Source organism: Mirounga leonina, unplaced genomic scaffold (genome assembly GCF_011800145.1).
Source record: "Mirounga leonina isolate KUSES-001 unplaced genomic scaffold, KU_Mleo_1.0 Mir_129, whole genome shotgun sequence".
Classification (NCBI taxonomy): Eukaryota; Metazoa; Chordata; class Mammalia; order Carnivora; family Phocidae; genus Mirounga; species Mirounga leonina.
The window spans coordinates 2,870,135-2,891,815 of NW_023270323.1; the positions used below are offsets into that span (position 1 = coordinate 2,870,135).

Below are 21,681 nucleotides of genomic sequence, written 5' to 3' on the forward strand. Positions count from 1 at the left end.
ATTCAGGATCCTAAGGAGTGGTTAGGCTTGAGAGCCTGAGTTCTTAACCACTATCTAGTCCTGTATAATAAGAGCAGATGGTGTTGATTTCAATAGACAAATGTTCATCTATTTTTAAAAATATATTGGTTGCCAATAGCTAGAGGTCATTCTATGCCATTTGCATTTTCATGGAATAGTTGCAGAGTGACATATATTTAAATTTATATGCAATTTAAAAAATCAAATTTGGGTAATTTAGTTACTTAGTAGAAACAAGGGAACAAGTGAGTTGTAGTTGTTAAAGCACCTAACGGAGAATAAAGAAATTTAACTTTTATTATGCCTCTCTAGACTTCAGTTTTCTCATCTATAATGTGAGAGCTGGAAGATTTGACTTCAAATACTCCTTAGAATACAATAGCTATACAATTGTTTCTGTGATCTACTTCGATATCTTACATTCATATCTTCTGCCTATTTTTCCAAGAGGCTGTTTATTTTTTTCTTACACATTTATAATAGCACTTAATATACTAAAAAGTAGAATCTATTCTTTGCAATATGTGTTAAATACATTTATTACCCATTTTATTATTTCTCCTATCTGTTTTATGTTCTTTTGCCATTTAGAAATTTAAATAATTTTGTAGAGTCACTACATCATTTATTTTCTTTAACTTGCCTGATTTTCTGCTGTTATATTTCAACAGATGTTTCCAAATAAAATATAAAAGTAGGTTACCCAGTCTTTTCTTCCACTTTATGAATTGAATTTTTAAAAACATTTGATCTTTTATCCATTCAGAGTTTTTTATATAAAATATAAGTTAATTATAAATCAACTTTTCTCAAATAGCTAGCCAGTTATCCCAATCCTGATGTCACTTATTCAATTTCCTACCTCTTTCCCAACTGATTACCTATTAAGGGAACACAATCTTCATTGTAAATTAAATTCCCAAATGAATTTAAGTCATTTTATAAACTCTTTCTTCTGTCCCATGGAACTGTCCATCTATGCCTGCAGCAACATCGGATTGACCAATAAATGTATGGAAATATTCTGAACCTTGCTAATGGTAAAAGGAAATTAAGGTAACAATGAGCTTTTCCTAAGCTTATCAGACATTGATTTACACTTTTAATCATACCAATATTGGTCAGAGTGACAAAACCAGTCACACCAAAAACTTCGCTGGAAATAATAATTGCACAACCAGGAGGTATCCATAGTTTAAATGTGCACACTCTTCAAATTCACACAGTGATTCTTAATGTGTGGTTGGAGGTCCCCAAGATCTTTTCAGGGGATTTGTGGGGCCAAGATGCTTTTCATAATAATACCAAGACATCATTGGCCTGTATAAACATTTCACTGTATAAATATTTTGTATTGATTGTTTAAAAGCAAATATGGGCAAAACTGTTGTCAGAATAAAGGCAGTGGCAGCAAATTACATTAGTAGTCTTTATTTTTCTCCATAATGCACACATAATAGTTTCACCCATAATATCCTGATGAAGCACTAAAGATTATTAACTTTATTAAAACTTTACTCGAGCCTATGATTATTGTAATATTTTATATAATCAACTATGAAATACACATTAAGCACTCTGTTGCCTACTGAAGTACGATGACTGTCTTGAGGGAAAAGCTCTTGTATTAGTTGAACTGGCATCTTATTCCATGGAACATTATCTTCACTAGAAAAAATGATTGACAGACAAACTATGGTTATTCAGACCTGAATATTTGGGAGATACATTTTTTAGAATGAACAAAGTGATTCTGTCACTTCAGAGAAAACAACTGACCTGGCACTTACTCATTGCCAATGATAAAATTTGAGCTTTCAAGCAAAAATTAGAATTTTGAAAAATTATATGCATCACTGAATTTGACAGCTTCCTAAAACTTAAAGAGTTTATGGTAATATTAACAAACATGATTTCTTTTTCACATTATATAACAAAATGTGTCAACACTTGAAAATCCTTAATAACTTAGGGAAACAATATTTTCAAAATGATCCATGCATGGGTAAAAGGACCATTCAAAATGCAGAACACAAAATAGATTTTAAAGTAACAGTATAAAAAATTACCTTTGTTTCAGATTACACATTGCAACTAACCTTCAAGAAACTTGCATTTGTCAAGTTTTGATGTAGCATCAAAAAAGAATATCCACAATTTTCTGTAAAGGCTACTAAAATATTCCTCTCTTTTCCAACTTCCCATGCGTGGGAAGCAAAATTTTCTTTATTCACCTCACCAACATTACATTAAATGCTGAAGCAGATGGCAGAGCTCAGCTGCCTTCTATTAAGTCAGATGTTAAAAAGATTTGCAAATATTTAAATGATGCCACTCTTCTCACTATTTTTTTGGTTTGAAAAAATATATTTATTTTTTATAAAAATATGTTAACATGCATCCATTGGGTATTATTTCACATAATATTGTTAGTTATAATAGTATTTTTTTAATTTTTAAAATTTCTCAGTTCTAATTTTTAATTTTTTAATTTTAGAGCAGCAACTACTGATAGATAGACCCTATATTTTTAAAAACTTGTTGCTTCCATCAATAACTTCTAAAAATGTAAAAGGGTCCTTATACCAGAAAGTTTGAGAGCTGTTGACTTTGGAAATCTACTAATAAAAAATCATCTTGAGTAAGTACACAAAATTATTAATAAACTAGTAACCTCAAGATATTTCACATTCTTTCCTTTTCTCAATGGAAATTTTTAATTGAGGTTATTCTAATCCAACTCCATAGTTCCATACTGGGAGAAGATATCTTCTCTTTTGGTTGATAAGCTACAATCAGAAGATACCTTAAGATGGGAGGTGAATATATTACACATGCAGGGACATTGGGCCAAAGGGTAGACTAGTGGCAGAAGCCACCAGTTGTTGCCCAGTATCTATTGTCATCTTCTTCACAGTAATAGACCCTATGAATTTTAAGCTGGGCAAATGAGCTGCCACAGATACAGTATTTGATAGTGTTTTTCTTCAGCTACATGTGACCAGTGGAATGTAAGCAAGATGGTAACCCAAGTCCTGTGAAGACTGGAATGTGGATGTGATATCTAGAACTGGAATAGATATTTTACAAAACAAAGGGAAGTCACACGTTACAGATGGTAGAACACATAAGGAGCTTGGTCCCTACGGATAACAGAGCCATCGTATTAGTCATAGTCTGCCAATAACTTTGTGAGAGTGAAAAAATTTCTATCTTGAAAAAGCTACCACAATTTGAGATTTTCTGTTACTCATAAATGAACCTAATTTTAACTGAGAAGTGACTCAGCAGTACTGCTAGGCATATAGGACTCTATTTTATCTACATACTTACTCTCTTTTTTTAGTGTCAATGATTTTCCTTTAGCATTACCAATGGAGTTTTTCAAGATAACAGATCATTATTGAAGTTGGCATCTCAAGTTTCCTTACCAAATATCTTTGGTAATCCTATTTCTATAGCACATGTCCACACAAAGCTACTGATACTCTTTTTTGACTTACTGGAAGATTTCAGAGCTAGTTCACACTCTAATTTTTACACACATACACACACACACACTCGCACACACACACAATGAGCCAAAATACTTGTTGTTTATAAATTAATAATTACTCCATCATTAACTAAATTAAGATTACTAGCACAGGAAATGAGCTAGGTAAATCTTTCCATCATTGAACTACAAAATGTTGGAATTAGAAGATGTCTTAGTAAACATCCAATTCAACTCATTCTTCTTTATAGATAAAGATGTTTAGCACCACAAGGAAAATTTACTTTAAGATGATTACTGATAAAGCAGGGACACATAAAAGCACATATTATTAATTCTCCAGCACATTCATTATAACCAGTAAGACCCGTTTCATCAGCTTGGTATACTATAAGTGAAGAGCATGTCCTTTCTTTCTTTCTTTAATTACTGAAAACCCTAATTGCTTTTATTAGCAGGAAGGCTGATTGCTGTAGAACTCTGTGATCATACTTGCTTCAGACTGGTAGTGAGAAGATGGAGAACTTGATCAACTCACTCAACCACATCACTTTCTCTCTTCTCTCTTTGACACACAGATTCTTCCTTTGACACATAGCATTTATTTTATGTCATACAGATGTTTCAGTAATATAAGTTTATCTAAAAACACTGTGAACTTAGTGGAAAATCACACTTTAAAATGCAAAATTCATACTATACTTAGTAAGATGTAAGACTTTTACTTTGTTAAAATAAATAAGAATTCTTTTATTTGGTGCAAACAGTACTTTGATTTTTCTTTTAAGAATAAGATAAAAATAATTTAGATATTGCTTTAAATCTGACTTCAGGAATCTTTAGAGCCTTCCGGGATCTATTTTATCTAACCTCCCTAAATGATATCTAAGAGATTTCTTTGCAAAAATCTTACTTAGGTACACAATCTTTTCAGTAGATGGCAATTATACTTTAATTTAATTCACTGTTTCTCTGCCCACTGCATTGATCTTTTGTCTATTTCTGTGCAAGTTAACTTATTTTGATATTTTATGTCATGAATCACTATAGAAATTTAATTAAATTGATCTATTAACTGTGCTGTAATTGCCACTGAAGTATTGTAAATGTCAGGCTACTCTGCTCCCATCCCAGATCAGGACTGCAAATAAGATACTGCAACTCAGATTCTTTTCTTTATCAAGAGAGGTATACAAAAAATAACACAGATATCTATTTTGGTCCAGGATCTGGAGCTGGAATTTTACCTTCCGGATAGATAGGATAAATGCTTTTGCAGAATATTTGATTAATTACCTGAAATTATTTGTTTCAAATTTTTCTAATAGTCCCATGTTCAATATTCTTCTGTGTCATGATCTGATCATGGGTAAATTGGCTGTCAATATTAATGCCATTTGCTTTTTTAGACTAGGATTTATTCAGCTTATTTAAAAACATGTTAGTTTCATCTCAGTTTTCACTGAGATTATTTTAAACATCTCTCCTGTTGATTTGCTTTAAGAAATTCCATGCTACATGTTATCAATATAAAATTCTTATAAAAATAAAATACCCAATTTAGCAAATTCATCATCTGAACACACAGGAATGATAATTACACACTTTAAGTATTTATCAATGTGGCAGCACGGACTATTATGGAGCTAACTGGGCCAGAGTATTTAAGATAATTAAACTTGCATTTAAGAAAAGAGAGCACTTCCCACAGTATTGGTACTTAGACTGAAACAGGAGCATTTGTCTTGCAGAGTAAATGTAAGTTTAAATATTTTGAATGTTTAATATTTTTCTTTATTCAAAATTCATACTCTTGCATGCAATCAAATACAGAAGTGAAATCAGAGTAGGTGGTAAGTCATAATTAGTTTGAATCAACTACTGATACAAAGGGTCAGAATTACTTATCATTACATCCCAAATTAACATAATTCCTTCCTAAAATAGATGGGGATAAGGAAGTGATTTAGGCATTAATAAGCATTAATTTATATAAAACTTTAATTAACTTTCAATATCTTAAAACCATTTAATATCCTAAAACTCTAGTTAGTTGGCATTTTCCTCTTCACCCTTTTAACAGTCTCTATGAAATCGATGATGTTGCCTCTATCTTAACATCCAAAACAATGTAAGGTATAGTGTCATAAATAAATATTGGGGCATGTTAATTAAATACTGGAATAATGAATAAATACTAAAACACATTTTTGATTTGAGGTTTTATAAGAAAGCTTACTTTTTAAGTGTAGAAATCAATTTATTTTTAAAGTTATCCTAGAATTCTTTTGGTAATTTTTAATAAACTTCATAGTTTAGACAGTCTTAGATTTACCGAAAAAAATGCAAAGATGGTATAGAAAGTTTCCATATACTTCACACCCAAGTTCCCTTATTGGTTATATCTTCCATTGATATGGTACACAATTAATAAATCAATACTGACATATTAATATGTATTGTTAATATCTTAACATTACTATGCTCACAATGAATCATACTGAAACATTATTAACTCATGTTTCTACTTTATTCAGATTTCCTTAGTTTTTATGTCAATTTCCTATTCCTGGATCCCATTGAGGATACCATATTACTAGCCATTCTGTTTCTGTAATCTCCTCTTGGCAGGTTCTCTGACATTCCTTGTTTTGGATGATTTTGATAGGTTTGGGGAGTACTAATCAGACTTTTTGTGTAACATCACTCAATAGGTATTTAATGTCTTTCTCATGATTAGACTGCAGTTACATGTTTTGGGAAGAAGACCATGGAGTTAAAGTGCCATTTCCATCACATCATATCACGGGTACATACTATCAACAAGATTTATCATTGCTGATGTTGACCTCAATCACTTGAATTAGTTGGTGTTTGTCACGTTTCTCCATTATTGAGTTACTATACTTCCTTATTTCCACCCTTTACTCTTTTGAAAGAAGTTACTATGCATAACCTACATTGAAAAAATTGGGAGTTATGGTCCGCCTACTTGAGAGTAGATACCTACAAAAGATTATTTGCACTTTCTCTGTATGTAAGACTTCTCTATTCTTTTTGTTTGTTTGTTTATTCAATCATTTATTCATATCAGTATGGAGAGAAGTCTAATTTAAATCAATAACACCTACTACCAATGATAAGTACTGAACTGGAAGGATTGTTCAAAAATACTTATGTCAGATTTCTTCTCAGCCACGCTGAAGTCATGTGTCCAGTCTGTGTCAATGCCAGGACCCACTAGGAGATGATGATGTTGGGCACTGAAGGCAGAGAGGGATTTGTGGCAAAAGTCCAGGGCTTGCCCTGGTCTTGCTCGGCAGATGAAGTGCAGTGGTTTTTTTTTTTTTTTTTTTTCTGACTGCAAAATTCAAAATGGGGCTCAAGGTATTCGTTTCATCTACACCAGAGAAGGCAGACCGAGTGGCGAGGCTTTTGTTGAACTTGAATCAGAAGATGAAGTCAAACTGGCCCTGAAAAAAGACAGAGAAACTATGGGGCACAGATATGTTGAAGTATTCAAGTCAAACAACATTGAAATGGATTGGGTGTTGAAGCATACTGGTCCAAATAGTCCTGACACGGCCAATGATGGCTTTGTATGGCTTAGAGGAATCCCCTTTGGATGTAGCAAGGAAGAAATTGTTCAGTTCTTCTCAGGGTTGGAAATCATGCCAAATGGGATAACATTGCTGGTGGACTTCCAGGGGAGGAGTATGGGGGAGGCCTTCATGCAGTTTGCTTCACAGGAAATAGCTGAAAATGTTCTAAAGAAACACAAGGAAAGAGTAGGGCACAGGTATATCAAAATCTTTAAGAGCAGTCGAGCTGAAGTTAGAACTCACTATGATCCACCACGAAAGCTTATGGCCATGCAGCGGCCAGGTCCGTATGACAGACCTGGAGCTGGCAGAGGGTATAACAGCAGTGGCAGGGGGGCTGGCTTTGAATGGATGAGACGTGGTGCTTATGGTGGAGGTTACGGGGGCTATGAGGATTATAATGGCTATAATGATGGCTATGGATTTGGGTTGGATAGATTTGGAAGAGACCTCAATTACTGTTTTTCAGGAATGTCTGGTCACAGATATGGGGATGGTGGCTCTACTTGCCAGAGAACAACAGGGCATTGTGTATACATGAGGGGACTACCTTACAGAGCTACTGAGAATGACATTTATAATTTTTTTTTCACCACTCAATCCTGTGAGAGTACATATTGAAATTGGTCCCGATGGCAGAGTAACTGGTGACGCAGATGTCGAGTTTGCAACTCATGAAGATGCTGTGGCAGCTATGTCAAAAGACAAAGCAAATATGCAACACAGATACTTAGAACTCTTCTTGAATTCTACAGCAGAAGCAAGCAGTGGTGCTTATGGTAGCCAAATGATGGGAGGCATGGGCTTGTCAAACCAGTCCAGTTATGGCGGCCCAGCCAGTCAACAGCTGAGTGGTGGTTATGGAGGTGGCTATGGCGGCCAGAGCAGCATGAGTGGATATGACCAAGTTTCACAGGAAAACTCCAGTGATTTTCAATCAAACATTGCATAGGCAGCCAGAGAGCAATGAACAGCAGCTACTACAGTAGTGGAAGCTGAGCATCTATGGGAGTGAACGGAATGGGAGGGATGTCTAGCATGTCCAATATGAGTGGTGGATGGGAAATGTAACTGATCCTGATCACTGACTCTTGGTCAACGTTTTTTTTAAAAAGTTTAACAGTTTTGCAATACAAGCTTGTGATTGATGCCTACTCTGAGTGGAAATCAGGATTGTTTTAAAGACATAAGGTTCAGTATATTTTAACACAAACATTCATCTAGGAAGTAACAACGGAGTAAACTATAACTGTTAAACAATTTTCAGCTTTTCTCTAGTTCTATTGTAGGATGTACTTAAGCAGCAAGTGTATTTAGGTTAAAGCAGTTGAATTACGTTAAATGTTGCTCTTCTACCACATTACATTGAACACTGTAGGGATGCATGTTGAAAGACATGCTTTTTTGTAAAACTCAGTATAGGAGTTGTGTCTACAATTAAAAGTGAACACATTTGGCATGTTTGTTAATTCTGGTTTCATTTAATAACCTCTAAGGCACGTAAGTTGAAGCTTTTTTTTTTTTTTAAGTTAATGGGGGACTTTGTGACGCAACACCGTACGTTAGGATTTTGGTCTTGGTGTTTGTATGAAATTCTGAGGCCTTGATTTAAACCTTTCATTGTATCGTGATTTCCTTTTAGGTGTATTGCACTAAGTGAAACTTGTCAAATAAATCTTCCTTAAAAAAAAAAAAAAACTTATGTCAAAAAAGGCAATATGAGTTTCCATATATGATTTTCTGGCATGTGGCTTGCCAAGTTGCCTCTGGTGCTACTACGTACTAATGATGGTTAAAATAAAATAGTCTTAGGCATTCTTTTCTTTGCTTCTCTCTTTCATCTTTAAACAATATGTACCCTAACCAATAAAGGAAGAAAAAAAAATCTATTCTCAGTTCCTCTATGGAACTCTTTAGGGAAAGTAAGGTGGACAAAGAAGATTTTACCTAAGAGTAACTTTTCATTTTCTCTTTTTCTAATCTACAAATCTAGTTTCCTCCCTCTTCTTGTAAAACTATATATTTGTTTTATTTACTCTCATGTGGTCTATGCTGAGGATAATAAGTTTGTTATTCTTGGTTCTCACGTAATATTTCTTATAATTAGTTTATTCATAGTTAAATTAAGGAAAGCAAAAATTGGGTATAGTCAAACCTACTACATTTTTTTTAACCCTGTGACTACAGATATGTTAGCTATCCTGGTTTGAATACTACACACCTTCCAGGAGACCTTAGAAATGTTCAGTTCAAGACCTTGGAAGGTCATGGAAATCATAATTGGTCAGTCATAGGATAGAAATCAAGAGAATTTTCTTGGTGAGACACAACTAATCTAATACTCCCCAATCATAATAGAGTCTTATCAACCCAAACTTCTATATATTATCTGCTTGTATAAAAGAGTAACATATATAAAAAGTGGAAAGATGATGCAATATTGTGATTAGTTTGCATCTTGTATATATTTGCCACCTTCAAGAAAAATGGAGGCTGTAAAAGTGATTGCATGTGTTTACCACCAGGCACCTCTTTTTTATTTTTTAGGTAGCAATTCAAGTCATATTTTCTAGACATTAAAATACAATTTATTTTTAAAAATGAATTAAACAGCTTCTAAATCTTGGCCAAAAAACAGGTCTTACTTGAGAATTTATGTTCACTATTATTTAACTAAATTTACAAGACCATGCTATGACATATGGCTGTAAATTTTTACTTAAATTTCCAAGAAGCCTTGTCCAAAATTGTTATAAAGATGAACAAATGCTGTGAATATTTGCATGCACTTCACTGTTCAAAAACTAATCATCAACCGCTGGGTGAACAAATTTATACCAAGTATAGCCCAAATTGAAAGAGCAGAGAAAAATTTAAATGTAGTAAGACTCCAGAAATATCCCACTTGAGTGAAATATTTGTGAATCAAATTTCGCTGCATGTTATTGATGTTTTGCTTTCTAAAATATTTTGCTTCCCAAAATACTATTGTTAGATGAATATCCTGATAAGAAGTATTTCCCCCCAATTCTACTATATCTATGCAGCATAATTATTTTTGGTTCTCTTTGGAACTCCGTGTGATTCAGACGTGTGTCTCTTTCACTTATAGTGCTATGGCCTTGTGTACCATCCTCTCCTGAAAAATACTTTCTTGGAAATTTAGGAAAAGAAAATGCCAAAACAATTAATGATACAAAATAGATTTGGCATTTGAAGAATTAAGTTGAATTGCATAGAACTCAGATGGAGAAGAAAAAAAAAATCCAATTAAATATCCATGTTAATCACTGAGAAGTTATTTGTGGTAGATATAAAACCATAGTTTCTAATTTTTGTTACCAAGCTCTGGTAACTAAATAATGATTTTTTTCCATTTACAGTAGTGTACTTTAAAAGATGGGTAAGATGTATGTAATGAGTCAGGCAATAATAACAGCTGTTTACATATCCTCAAGCCATCCTATGTTTGTTTGTTTATTTATTTATTTATTTATTTATTTATTTATTTATAAAGATTTTATTTCTTTATTTGACAGAGAGAGACACAGCGAGAGAGGGAACACAAGCAGGGGGAGTGGGAGAGGGAGAAGCAGGCTTCCCGCAGAGCAGGGAGCCCAATGCGGGGCTCGATCCCAGGACCCTGGGATATGACCTGAGCCGAAGGCAGACGCTTAATGACTGAGCCACCCAGGTACCCCAAGCCATCCTATGTTTAAATAGAAATTTCCCTAAATATGCATAGCGTTTTGCAGGCATGCACATAGGTGAACTTACAAAAGAAGAAGCAGTCTCAAATCAAGATCTGATTAACTAAAAATATAATATCTTTCAATCTAAATGCTGACAGATGTTCAAAAAATCAACAAATGCTGATAGTTGTTTAATCTTACAACTTTTATATATTGTATCCCTAATTGTAGCTCCAAAGAGAAAACAACTTACTCAGCAAACAAGACTCTAATTCTGTGGGAAAGAATGGAGCCAGCAGATTGACATCTGTGCATTATGCAAATAGAAGAATAGAAAACAAGGAGGTCCTAATAAGCAACTCCTATTCAGATGGAAAAGGGGAGTGGGAGAAAAACTCTTCTCCCATAATTATTAAAGTTGGGAGGGCACTTCTTCCCAGGGTGCATCTCAGGGAGGACTAGTTTGTTTTGGCTTGCTTCCTCAAGTGGAAATTTAAGTGTGAATTAAAAAATGGCATGCTGAGTTTGAGAAACGGCTTCTTCTCTCTTTGCCAAAGAATGGCATTGGGCAGAGGGCAACATGTCACTGATGTGGAAGCTCCAGTGCGCTTTCTCTACCCTTATGGTGAACAGTAAGTAGTTTAGTGCTGTTTCCAATGAGAAACTTCATGAATAATGTTAATAAAGAGAGTGTTTGTACTGCTGCTCCTTTAACTTGACAGAATGCTGCCACCTGCTTCTTAATATGTTTGATTAACACTAAAAAAACCCCTCTTTATTAAGAAATAAAGAGAGCAAATTTATTCTCAAAGGAAACATTGACGCACATGTAAAGCTTATTGTGCATATGACAATTTTTTTTCTCAATTAGCTCACATATGTAAGGTTCATCGTATTTTAGAGATTTGAAAGGTTACATATTAATAACATCTTTATGACAAGTGCTATGCTTCACACTAAAATCTGACAAAAGAGAATGTGATAAGGATTTTAGAAAATAGGACGGCTCAAAGTGGGTAGTCCGGATAATGAGGGTAGGCAAGCCACACTCCTAGCAACTCATGCCTACGCTACCTACGCAGTAAACTCAATTTATAGACCAGGTGACATTTAAATTGTCTGCTGAAGACCTGTGTAATGCAATAAGACCCATTCTTGGTGAGTTTCTGGAATCACTGAATAAAAATCATGACTAAGCTTTTAGAATGATAGATTCAAAATCTAAATGACATTTGTGAAAGGAAAGAGACAAGGGTGTTTTTCGGTAAGGGTCTGTGAGAAAAGTCCAGCTTTAATATAAAATCAGAGATGAAGGAGAAGAAGAAGAGAAGGAAAAGAGAAAACATAACTGCTGTTTGGAGCACCTAATGTGTGCCAAGCACTAAGGACTTCGTGCGTGCTATTTCCAATCCTCACAACAGTACCACAAGGTAAGAGTGATGTTCCCCTTCTTACAGAATAGTGACTAATGATTTGGAAACTCATCCAAGACCACACGGCCAAACAAACAAACAAACAAGCAGCAACAACAACAACAACAACAACAACAAAAACCGCAGTTGCCTCAGACCTCAGGTATATTTGAGAATTTAGTTGATTCTGCTCTAATAAGAATTCAGCTTTTTCCTCTGTTAGCACAATCAGTGCATAAAAAAGAAATCACTCCCTGTCAAAATACTGAAACTGTGTTTCTACGATCTTTAGACCAGCCAGAGTTTTATTTTTGTAGGATCTTGGTTCTAATCTTAACAATTCAGAAAGATATAGGAAACACATAAAGAGTTAACAAGATTGTAAAAAAAAAAAAAGTGAGAGAACTGACAAAGGCTTTTTGATGTTAAATTTCAATCACAATAAATATGTCTCCTCCAGAAGAACTAAGTTCCTAATCTGCTTTCATACTGCTAGTAGGCTCTAGTGCTTCAGTTGCAAAATGTGTGATATTCCATATGACTTCTACAGCCTTTTGTCTAAGGGAAACTGTTGGATTTTACAAGCTATCAGTGACGGAAGAAGCTCTCCAATTCTTGGAACCTCAGTGTGTCCCACGGAAGTGATGAGCTGGTCACTTTGCAAGACGGCAGCCCACGTGGATGGCAGTAGAGAAATTCTCTGGGCCCTGTTGGCAAGTGACTCTCAGCCTCTAATGGAAGCAAATTATATACTTTCTAAAGTGACAGTATCACTCTAGTAAATGTGCAGATAAAGTGTCCCAGTGAAATCTAATAGCTCAGACCCGCCAGAAACATTATTAAAATAATTGCTTCCTCCTACTTTTTTTCTTCTTTTTTGGCAAAGTGCTACTTCATGTGGCAGTAGGTTTTGTAAAAGAAGGTAACAGAAACTATAGCAGGACACAGAAACTACAAAGGCAATATTCTCCCTCTACTAATTCTAATGTATGACTGCTGAAATAACACTGCAGCCTGGAAAGCTGCCTTCTACTAGAACATTTGTGGATAATTGAACTCTTGCTCATTGTTCAAAAGGTCATGAGGTTTGAGTGGGCTCTTTTTCTTTTGGTAAATTATTCAGCTTGAGTATTTATTGGCCTGTCAAAAGGAAAGTATTGTATGAACTGTCTCTGTTGCTCTCTAGTGTTTCCTAATTTGATTGTGTTCTTTTCTGTGCATAAACTTGGCAGAAAATTTCCATCTCTCTTTCTCAAATTCCAGTTCGGAGACCTCTCTTCTTTGCTCTTTGCTGTATAAATCAGCCTCATGGATCAAATAGACATGAATGAAGTCAATGAGAAAAAATTATAATACTGATTGAATGGAGAGTTTGGGCTGGATTTTTGTTTCAAGCCTGATCAGATCATTGTTATTATTAATATTTTGGAGCATTCCTTTAAAGGAATCTACAACAAAAAGAAGGGGCTGATTTTGAAGGAATTGCTAGTCTGAGAATATCCATAGTCATCTATAATATACTAGAATGGAAAAGTCTGTATTACCCAGCCCTAAGTCTACCAAAGTAGTATCCGCACAATATCTACATGCTTTAGTGTAGTTAGTAGATCCAAAGACCCCAATCCTGAACACAATTTGGCTGCAAACTGGGGAGTTTTATTACTACAACATCATTTTCTATCCAACCTTGGTGGCACTTTAAAACTACTTCTTATATCAAATGCTGCCTGAGGAGAACTAGTTAAGAGAAGGTTACGAAAAAACAAAGGATAGCTGAATTTGTGAAAATATATTCCTCAGGCAGCTAGCATTGCAATCTTTACGCCTAGCTACCTCCATAAAATTGAAGACCCTTTTTATTGCTTTCAGATGAGATAGTCCCTTCAACATTTTGTCCTTTTCTGCAGTGAACAGTTCTCTCTTCCTATGGATCAGAAATTTTTATTTATTGATCATCTTCGGTGTACCTGGAACTAAGTTAGATGTTACTTCATTTCCTGTTCTTCATTTAACCTTTACAACAGTCACATGGGTCAGTCATTTTACAGAGGAAGTGAAGGTACAGAGTTAAGTCACATTCTCAAGGTACCATTTCTCATCGACGGCTAGACCATGATTTGAACCTACACTTAAATGATACCAATGCCCAGACTCTAATTTATTTTCATGTCACATAAAGGTAGGGCTGCTTTAAGACTCAGTGATACTGGATAAGAAGCATTAGGTTCTAAAGAGCCTATCAGTACATGAGATGCTACTGATTCAATTCATCCAATAGATGTTAATTTCCATGATAATACAGAGTTCACCAACTATGCACACCTACGGCTTCTAGTTTCCTTGTCTTTATTTGTTATATATTTCCACCTCATTCCCCTGGCCTCTCCTTTAGTCTTCTGTCTCTCTCTGTCTCTATATCTACTGATTTGGCCCAGTTCCTGACTTCATCCCAGGTTTGCATCTCAGGTTCTGTAATCCTGAGCCCCCAGCTGCTTGGATTCCTCTCTACTACTTGGATAGACGAGACATGAATAGCTTTGAACTTCCAAGGACTTGCTCACATACTTCCTTGGCATTTCAAGGGCTGGCTTTGACTCATCAAGGCCTGATACTCACCAATCAACTGAAAAACTTCCATCTGGACTCAAGACAAGCCTCAGGCAGTGAAATTGCAACTATAGTCTTCAGTGTATTTCTTGACCTATGGTTGACGTTTTACTATAAAATCCTCAAAACCTAACATTGCAGTTACTTTAGTTCATCTCAAAACCAGCCACGGATGGTGGGAAAATATATGTTGAACAGTTTTAATTTTGTTCCTAGGCTTTCTTATTTCTACTGGAGACTCATCTTTCCCCCTCTTTCTACTTCTAAATTGTGAACCGCTGCAGTGATATATCTAAGGGGAAGGAACAGATCCATTACTCAACGGGATGGGATGAATATCACAGAATTTGTGACTATCTTTTTTTTTTTTTTAGAGAGAGAAATAGAAAGCGCACGTGCACGCACAAGCAATGAGGGAGGGGCAGAGAGAGAGGGAGAGAGTGGAACTCTTTCCCATTTTTTTTTTTTTTAAGGAGAGAGAGAATCTTTAGCAGGCTTCATGCTGAGTGCAAAGCCCAATGCAGGGCCTGATCTCGTAACCCTGAGATCATGAACTGAGCCAAAACCAAGAGTCCAACACTTAACAGACTGGGCCACCCAGGTGCCCCGTGTGACTATCTTTAATCTGCTTTACTTCCTATTCTCTATATCATTTTTTCCTCCTTATTTTTGTTTTTGGGTTTCTATACTAAGCCTACAAATCTGAATTCAGATTAAAGTAATTGATAAAATCCCTTAGTTCTAGTTTAATTCCATTAATTCATTTGTTAATGTATTTTTTTTAAGCTATTGCTTGGTTAAGTATTATTAGAAGCAATGATTAAAAAGCAGTCAAAAATGTACTTTTCAAAATAGGGACTCTGTTGCCTGGATTTGAATCCAGTCTCCATCATTTATAAATTGTGAAATCTTGAACAATTTATTTAACTTGAGTTTTAATTTCCTCTTCTCTAAGTGAATATCAAAATGCCTATATTATGTGGATATTACAAACATTAAGTGAGATAATATATGTAAAATGCTAAGCATATTGTCTTGCGCTCCAAAGCAGCCTAGCAAAAAAGAATAGTAGCTATGATCAATAGCTATATGATCCTGAACTAGCAATCTAGTATTTCTGGGGCTACTCTTCTATATATAGGTTTTTATTATGTATAATTAAAAAAACTTGATTTTTTTAGTTATTGCTTACTGCAGTGAAAAGATACAAATCTAAATCAGCAAAGGGAAAAGACACATGGAGTAAATTCTAAAAGAAACTAGGCACAAGCTTCCAGTTATCTCCTCTTAGTGGAATAACATGGGGACACATTATTAAGATAAACTTATCTAGACAAACTATTACAGCATGGCCCAAGGCCTTAGGCATACAAAAACATTCTTATCAGGCAGAATATTCCAGGGGTTCAGAAGTTATCTTCCAGGAGTGTGAAGACAGGCCTTTCTCTGGGATGTGCAGGTTTTGAGAAACCTAGGCCTACTGAGATAACCCTTTCCTTATCACACAGTATTAGGAGATGCTAGTAATAGGGGAAACTGGGTGTAGGGCATATGGGAAATCGGTACATTGTTCTTAATTTTTCTGTAACTCTAAAAGTGTTCTAAAAATTAAAGTCTATTAAATCAAAATCCAATTAGAATAGATTATAGAAGTTGATAAATATTCAAGCTGAAAATATTTTAATATATCTCAAATTACTTTATCTAATTGAGATTATAGCATAAGGATTCTGTTGCATTGTCTTGGCCTCATGCGTTTAAAATTTCTATTGTACTTGTCTTTATAAGGAAAGGACTGAATTTTTTCTCATCAACATGAGCTTTTATTATTCATAACAACCAAAAAGTGGAAAAAATCCAAATGTCCATCAACTGATGAGTAGATCGATAAAATGGAATGTTGTTCAGTCATAAAAAAGAGTAGTGATGTATGCTATAGCAACATTTGGAAACCCTTAGGCTCAGTGAAAGCAGACAGACACAAGAGAGCATGTATTTTATGACTTATATAAAATGTGAAGAATACCCAAGTCCAGAGACCAAAAGTAGATTAGTACTTTCCAATGGATGAAGAGATAGGGAATGGGGAGTAACTGATAATGGGTATGGGCTTTTTCTCTAGATGATGAAAATATTCTGGAATCAGGTAGTGGTAATGATTACACAATCTGTGAACATACTAAAACCACTGGATTGTACACTTTTAAAAGATGGATGGTGTGTAATTTATATTTCAATTTTTAAAAACTACTTCTTTCTCACAAATAAATTATCAGGCTAAGTTTCACTAATATCTGTTCCATTTTTTTGTAACACTAGATTGGCAGGAATATCAAATGTTTAAATAAATGCAATTCTTATATATTTAAGTATTCCCTTCATATATTTTTCTTTTTTCTTTTTTTCTTTTAAGATTTTTTATTTATTTATTTGACAGAGAGAAAGAGAGAGCACAAGCAGGGGGAGTGGCAGGCAGAGGGAAAGGGAGAAGTAGGCTCTCCACTGAGCAGGGAGCCCGACACGAAGCTCAGTCTCAGGACCCTGGGATCATGACCTGGGCAGACGCTTAGCCAACTGAGCCACCCAGGCACCCCTTCATATATTTTTCTTAACCTCCTTCCTTTCATTCCACAGAGAGGCACACAATCCTTTACCTTTATAGAGTATCATAAAGATGAAGATATTATTAATTCTTTCTTCTCTCAGATATTCTAGCATTGCTGCAACAGTGAAACTTTTGTTATGATCATCATGGCTTATTAGGTCTTCTGGATGGATAAAATAGACTGAGTTGCATAGTATTATAGATAGAAAATGAAATCTAGCTGCTGCATTTGTACACCTCTCTGATTTATAGCTTGATAAGTAATTGTTATTATTAATTTATTGTTTGACCTAATGAAAAGGGGTTTTTGTTTTTGTTTTTCAGATTTTTTTTTTTACATCATTACAGTGTTTCTTGGTTTTGTGATGGATTCATCTCTAACCAATTATTTGTATCTTAATTTTTACTGGTATTAAATCCATAATATAAGCAAACTTAAAAATTTCTGTATAGTGTATACAGAGAATTAGCTTTCAAGAGCTTGTCTTCCACTTGTAAGTTTATGGAAACCTAAATATGTAGAAATAAATAAAGAGTAGAAGAATGATTTGTCGTAAAAAATATGTGATTATTTTAACAGTATTATGAAACACTGGAGGGCATCCAATCAAGGTACCTCTGAACTGAAGCAGCATACACAAAATATATTGACTAGTAATATTCTTGATTCATAAACAACCAACACTCATCTCTGCTTTCTGAATTTAAAATATTGAGGTTATCTTACTTGTTTAAACCTTTTGGGGTAAGGCATGGAGATTAAGCCTGCACATATGTGTACATATGTTCATACACTCAAGGTCTCTAAGCTTTTGGTTTTCTTTTAGAGTTCTTAAAAAGTATCTATTTTTTTTTAACTGTAGACGTAGATGTACAGTTAAAAAAAGGTTTTAACTTTTTACAAACTGAGATATAATTGATGTATAGCATGATATTAGTTTCAGGTGTACAACATAATGATCAGATATATGTATATATTATGAAAGGATCACCACAATAAGTCTACTTAACACCCACATGATACATAGTTATTTTTTTTCTTTGATGGGTTTTAACTTTTAATAACTGATTCTTTTGATGTTTTCTACAAACTGTTTCTTAGATCACAGGCAAAGTCTGATATCTGATTTCAGTAAGCCTATCTCAGAGAAACAAGATATAGTCACATCCAATAGGACTTTTGGTCATTACTCAAATAAAACCAAGTAAAAATGTTTTCACAAAGTCATGTCTTGCTAATTGACATGGTATTGGATTGTAGAGAAAACCCAACCTGTATGATCCAAGTTAGATTTTCCTTTGAAAAAGGTTATCTGTGAATGTTTAGTTCTAGCCAAGACAGCTTTTACTTTCAACCTTTTATTAATTTGAGTAAATGTGCTGCCAAAGCAAGCACTGAACTTTTTATTCATAACACCTCCTTGGTTTATCTCTTTTGAAGTCACCATATCTGTTCATTTCCCAGTCTGAAATTCACCAAGCTAGTTTCTTAAAATATGGAACACATGATGGTACAAATGGATTGAAAAATTAGATTTTTTTTCCTTTACATTGGTATATTAAAAATATTGCACTAAAGTACAACATAAGAAAACGTTCTTGTCCCATCTCCCCCCCGCCGCCCTGTTGTTTATCATGTTTCACTGGAAAATGGTCAGTGTTCGCTGGCTTCAGCAGCAATATTGAATATGCGTGCATATGTGTGTACAGTCATGCTATCATAGTAGGCCATGTTATTGGCTAATTCAAGTAAACTATTGTAGATGGCATAGCAGTAGGGGGCCTGATAGCTTGGTGTGGCTTGAAATTCTCTCTACCTCACAGAGTGACTTTACACACCAACTCCTGTCAGGGTGGAGAAGGAATGAAAGAACTGTTTCTCCTTTAAAGAAGAGTATTTACAAATACAAAGCTAAGTCAAATAGAACTATTAGAGCAAGTAACATGAAAAGTTAAATAGTCTTTTCTGGTTTTCCTAATTTAGACTTGTGTAAATTTAAAATAATCTTTAAGATATTCACAGTGTTTAATTAAATAAGGAGGCCATCAGCATAAGGTGGTTGGAATGCCTTGGTTATCCTACGTAAACAAACCAAAACCTAAGCCAGAGTCAGTGTACTCAAACTGAGAAAATGAAATGTAAGAATAAGCAATCACAAACAGGGAGTTAGGTTTTCTCAGCAACAGCTTAAGTTACAGCCAGTAAAATTATTTCCTTGCTTTGTTTCCCTATAAAAATGCCTCCCCTAGCTCTTGTTGACAGAGCACTCCTAAGCATCTTTGGTTTGGCATTGCCTGATTCTAATCCGTGTATGCTCAAACTCTTGAGAATTTTAATGTACCTCGGTTTACCTTTTAGTAACACTGAATGATTAACTGTATAGTTCTTTTAATGCAACAGTGTACAATCAAATGAAATATGCCTTGTAATTGGATGTACATTTTTCAATGATCTCTTTTAATCTCTTCTAATAATCTCTTAATGATCTCAATTTATTTATTTATATATATATTTTAAAGATTTTATTTATTTGAGAGAGAGAGAATGAGAGACAGAGAGCACGAGAGGGAGGAGGGTCAGAGGGAGAAGCAGCCTCCCCGCCGAGCAGGGAGCCCGACGCGGGACTCGATCCCGGGACTCCAGGATCATGACCTGAGCCGAAGGCAGTCGCCTAACCAACTGAGCCACCCAGGCGCCCGATCTCAATTTATTTTAATAAAAGTTTACAGGACTCTTATTTAATGGGTTTTATTCCTGCTTAACAAAATTGGGCACAGTTTCTTAAAGTGGACCACGAACATTCCTTTGAAGGACTAAAAATAAATTTATAAAGTCTCCCTTTAACTGAGGGACTTAAACTTGATCCACTGACTTGCGCCACGAACTTCAAAAGGTGGATTATCGCAATAGATGTGATGACCTAATTCTTCCAAAGGTGGTTCAGGATCAGTTGTAGCAAAGTGGGCTGCATCGTCAATTGCTTTCCTCACTTCTACATCAATTTCCTTGAATTCTTCAACAGTGGCAAGCTTACTGTTTGCCATTCTATCTCGGAGAAGCATAATAGGATCACTCTTGCTTCTCACATTCTGAATTTCTTGTCGCGAGCGGTAACTAACTCCAGGGTCACTCATGCTGTGTCCATGATAACGGTATGTCTGCAGCTCCATCACTACGGGCCCCTTTTCAGATCTGCAGTAGTCCGCCGCAAACCTCGTTGCCTCCCGAACACACAGAACATCCATCCCATCCACCCTTAGTCCGGGGATAAAGTGTCCTCTCTTGTAGTAATCAGTGCTTGCTGCTGCTCTCTCAGCAGACGTGCCCATTCCGTAGAGGTTATTCTCACAGACGAAAACACAAGGTAATTTCCACAGAGCAGCCATATTGTAAGCTTCAAATATCTGACCCTGATTCGCAGCACCATCCCCGTACAGGGCCAAACAGACCTCCTTTCTGCCCTTATATTTACAGGCCAGGGCCACACCAGCTCCCAGGGGCCCCTGGGCGCCGACAATGCCGTTGCCCCCATAGAAGTTCTTTGCATACATGTGCATAGATCCCCCTTTTCCTTTAGCACAGCCTCCCCTTCGTCCTGTCAGTTCTGCAAGAATTGCTCGGACAGAAAGGCCACGAGTATAGCACAAGCCGTGAGCCCGATAGGATGTGATGACATGATCGGTGGGATTTATCCCGGCCTCCAGGCCCACACAACAAGCTTCCTGGCCATCGCACAAGTGACAGAACCCACGAATAAATTTTTGTCTATACAGCTGATCTGCCTTCAGTTCCATGCGGCGAATAGTCTGCATCATCCTGTAGTATTTAAGCCCATCCTCCCGGCTGAGCACTGTTGTGACAGGCGGGCCCTCTTCTAATCGATAAAGGTCACATTTCTTAATTTCAAATGTGGCATCATTGCAATGGTTACGGGATGCCACCAGCACTCTGCTAGCGGGCTTCTGGGCAACGCCGGACAACACGCGGGAGACCGCGGCCGCGAGCATCTTCTTCATGGAGTGTGGCCCCGGGTGGCGGCCGCGACTCTCAGCTGCCCAGACGTCTGGCTGCGCTCGTCCCCTCCGGAGCCTCCTTCCGAGCCAGAACGTCTTCGGCGCCACAATGACCGCGCTGGTGACAGAGGCCACGTCACTCCAGGCCGAGTCACCGGGTGGCCAGCCCCGACGGACTGATTTCTACAGTGCCTTCCAACTGTAATTAAGAATAAGGTTGCTTTGTTTCCTG

General features: G+C 35.9%; 2 protein-coding genes across 3 annotated transcripts; one reads left to right on the top strand and one right to left on the bottom strand.

Annotated features, from left to right (window-relative positions):
• Positions 1 to 6,767: 6,767 nt before the first annotated feature.
• LOC118010185 (heterogeneous nuclear ribonucleoprotein H-like) lies at positions 6,768 to 8,128 on the top strand. Its single transcript, XM_035004371.1, is given in 3 exon segments — positions 6,768 to 6,848; positions 6,850 to 7,701; positions 7,703 to 8,128. Coding segments are annotated over 3 exon segments (1,302 nt in total). The 3' UTR covers positions 8,072 to 8,128.
• A 12,148-nt stretch (positions 8,129 to 20,276) lies between these two features.
• PDHA2 (pyruvate dehydrogenase E1 subunit alpha 2) lies at positions 20,277 to 21,452 on the bottom strand. 2 transcript variants are annotated; one of them, XM_035004373.1, is made up of 2 exons: positions 20,922 to 21,452; positions 20,277 to 20,846 (listed from the first exon to the last, which is right to left on the bottom strand). In XM_035004373.1, the coding sequence occupies exons 1-2, from the start codon at positions 21,450 to 21,452 to the stop codon at positions 20,277 to 20,279; spliced, it is 1,101 nt and encodes a 366-aa protein (XP_034860264.1). The 2 variants fall into 2 exon arrangements, with proteins under 2 accessions (XP_034860264.1, XP_034860263.1); XM_035004372.1 differs by having other exon boundaries at positions 20,277 to 21,452.
• Positions 21,453 to 21,681: the final 229 nt, after the last annotated feature.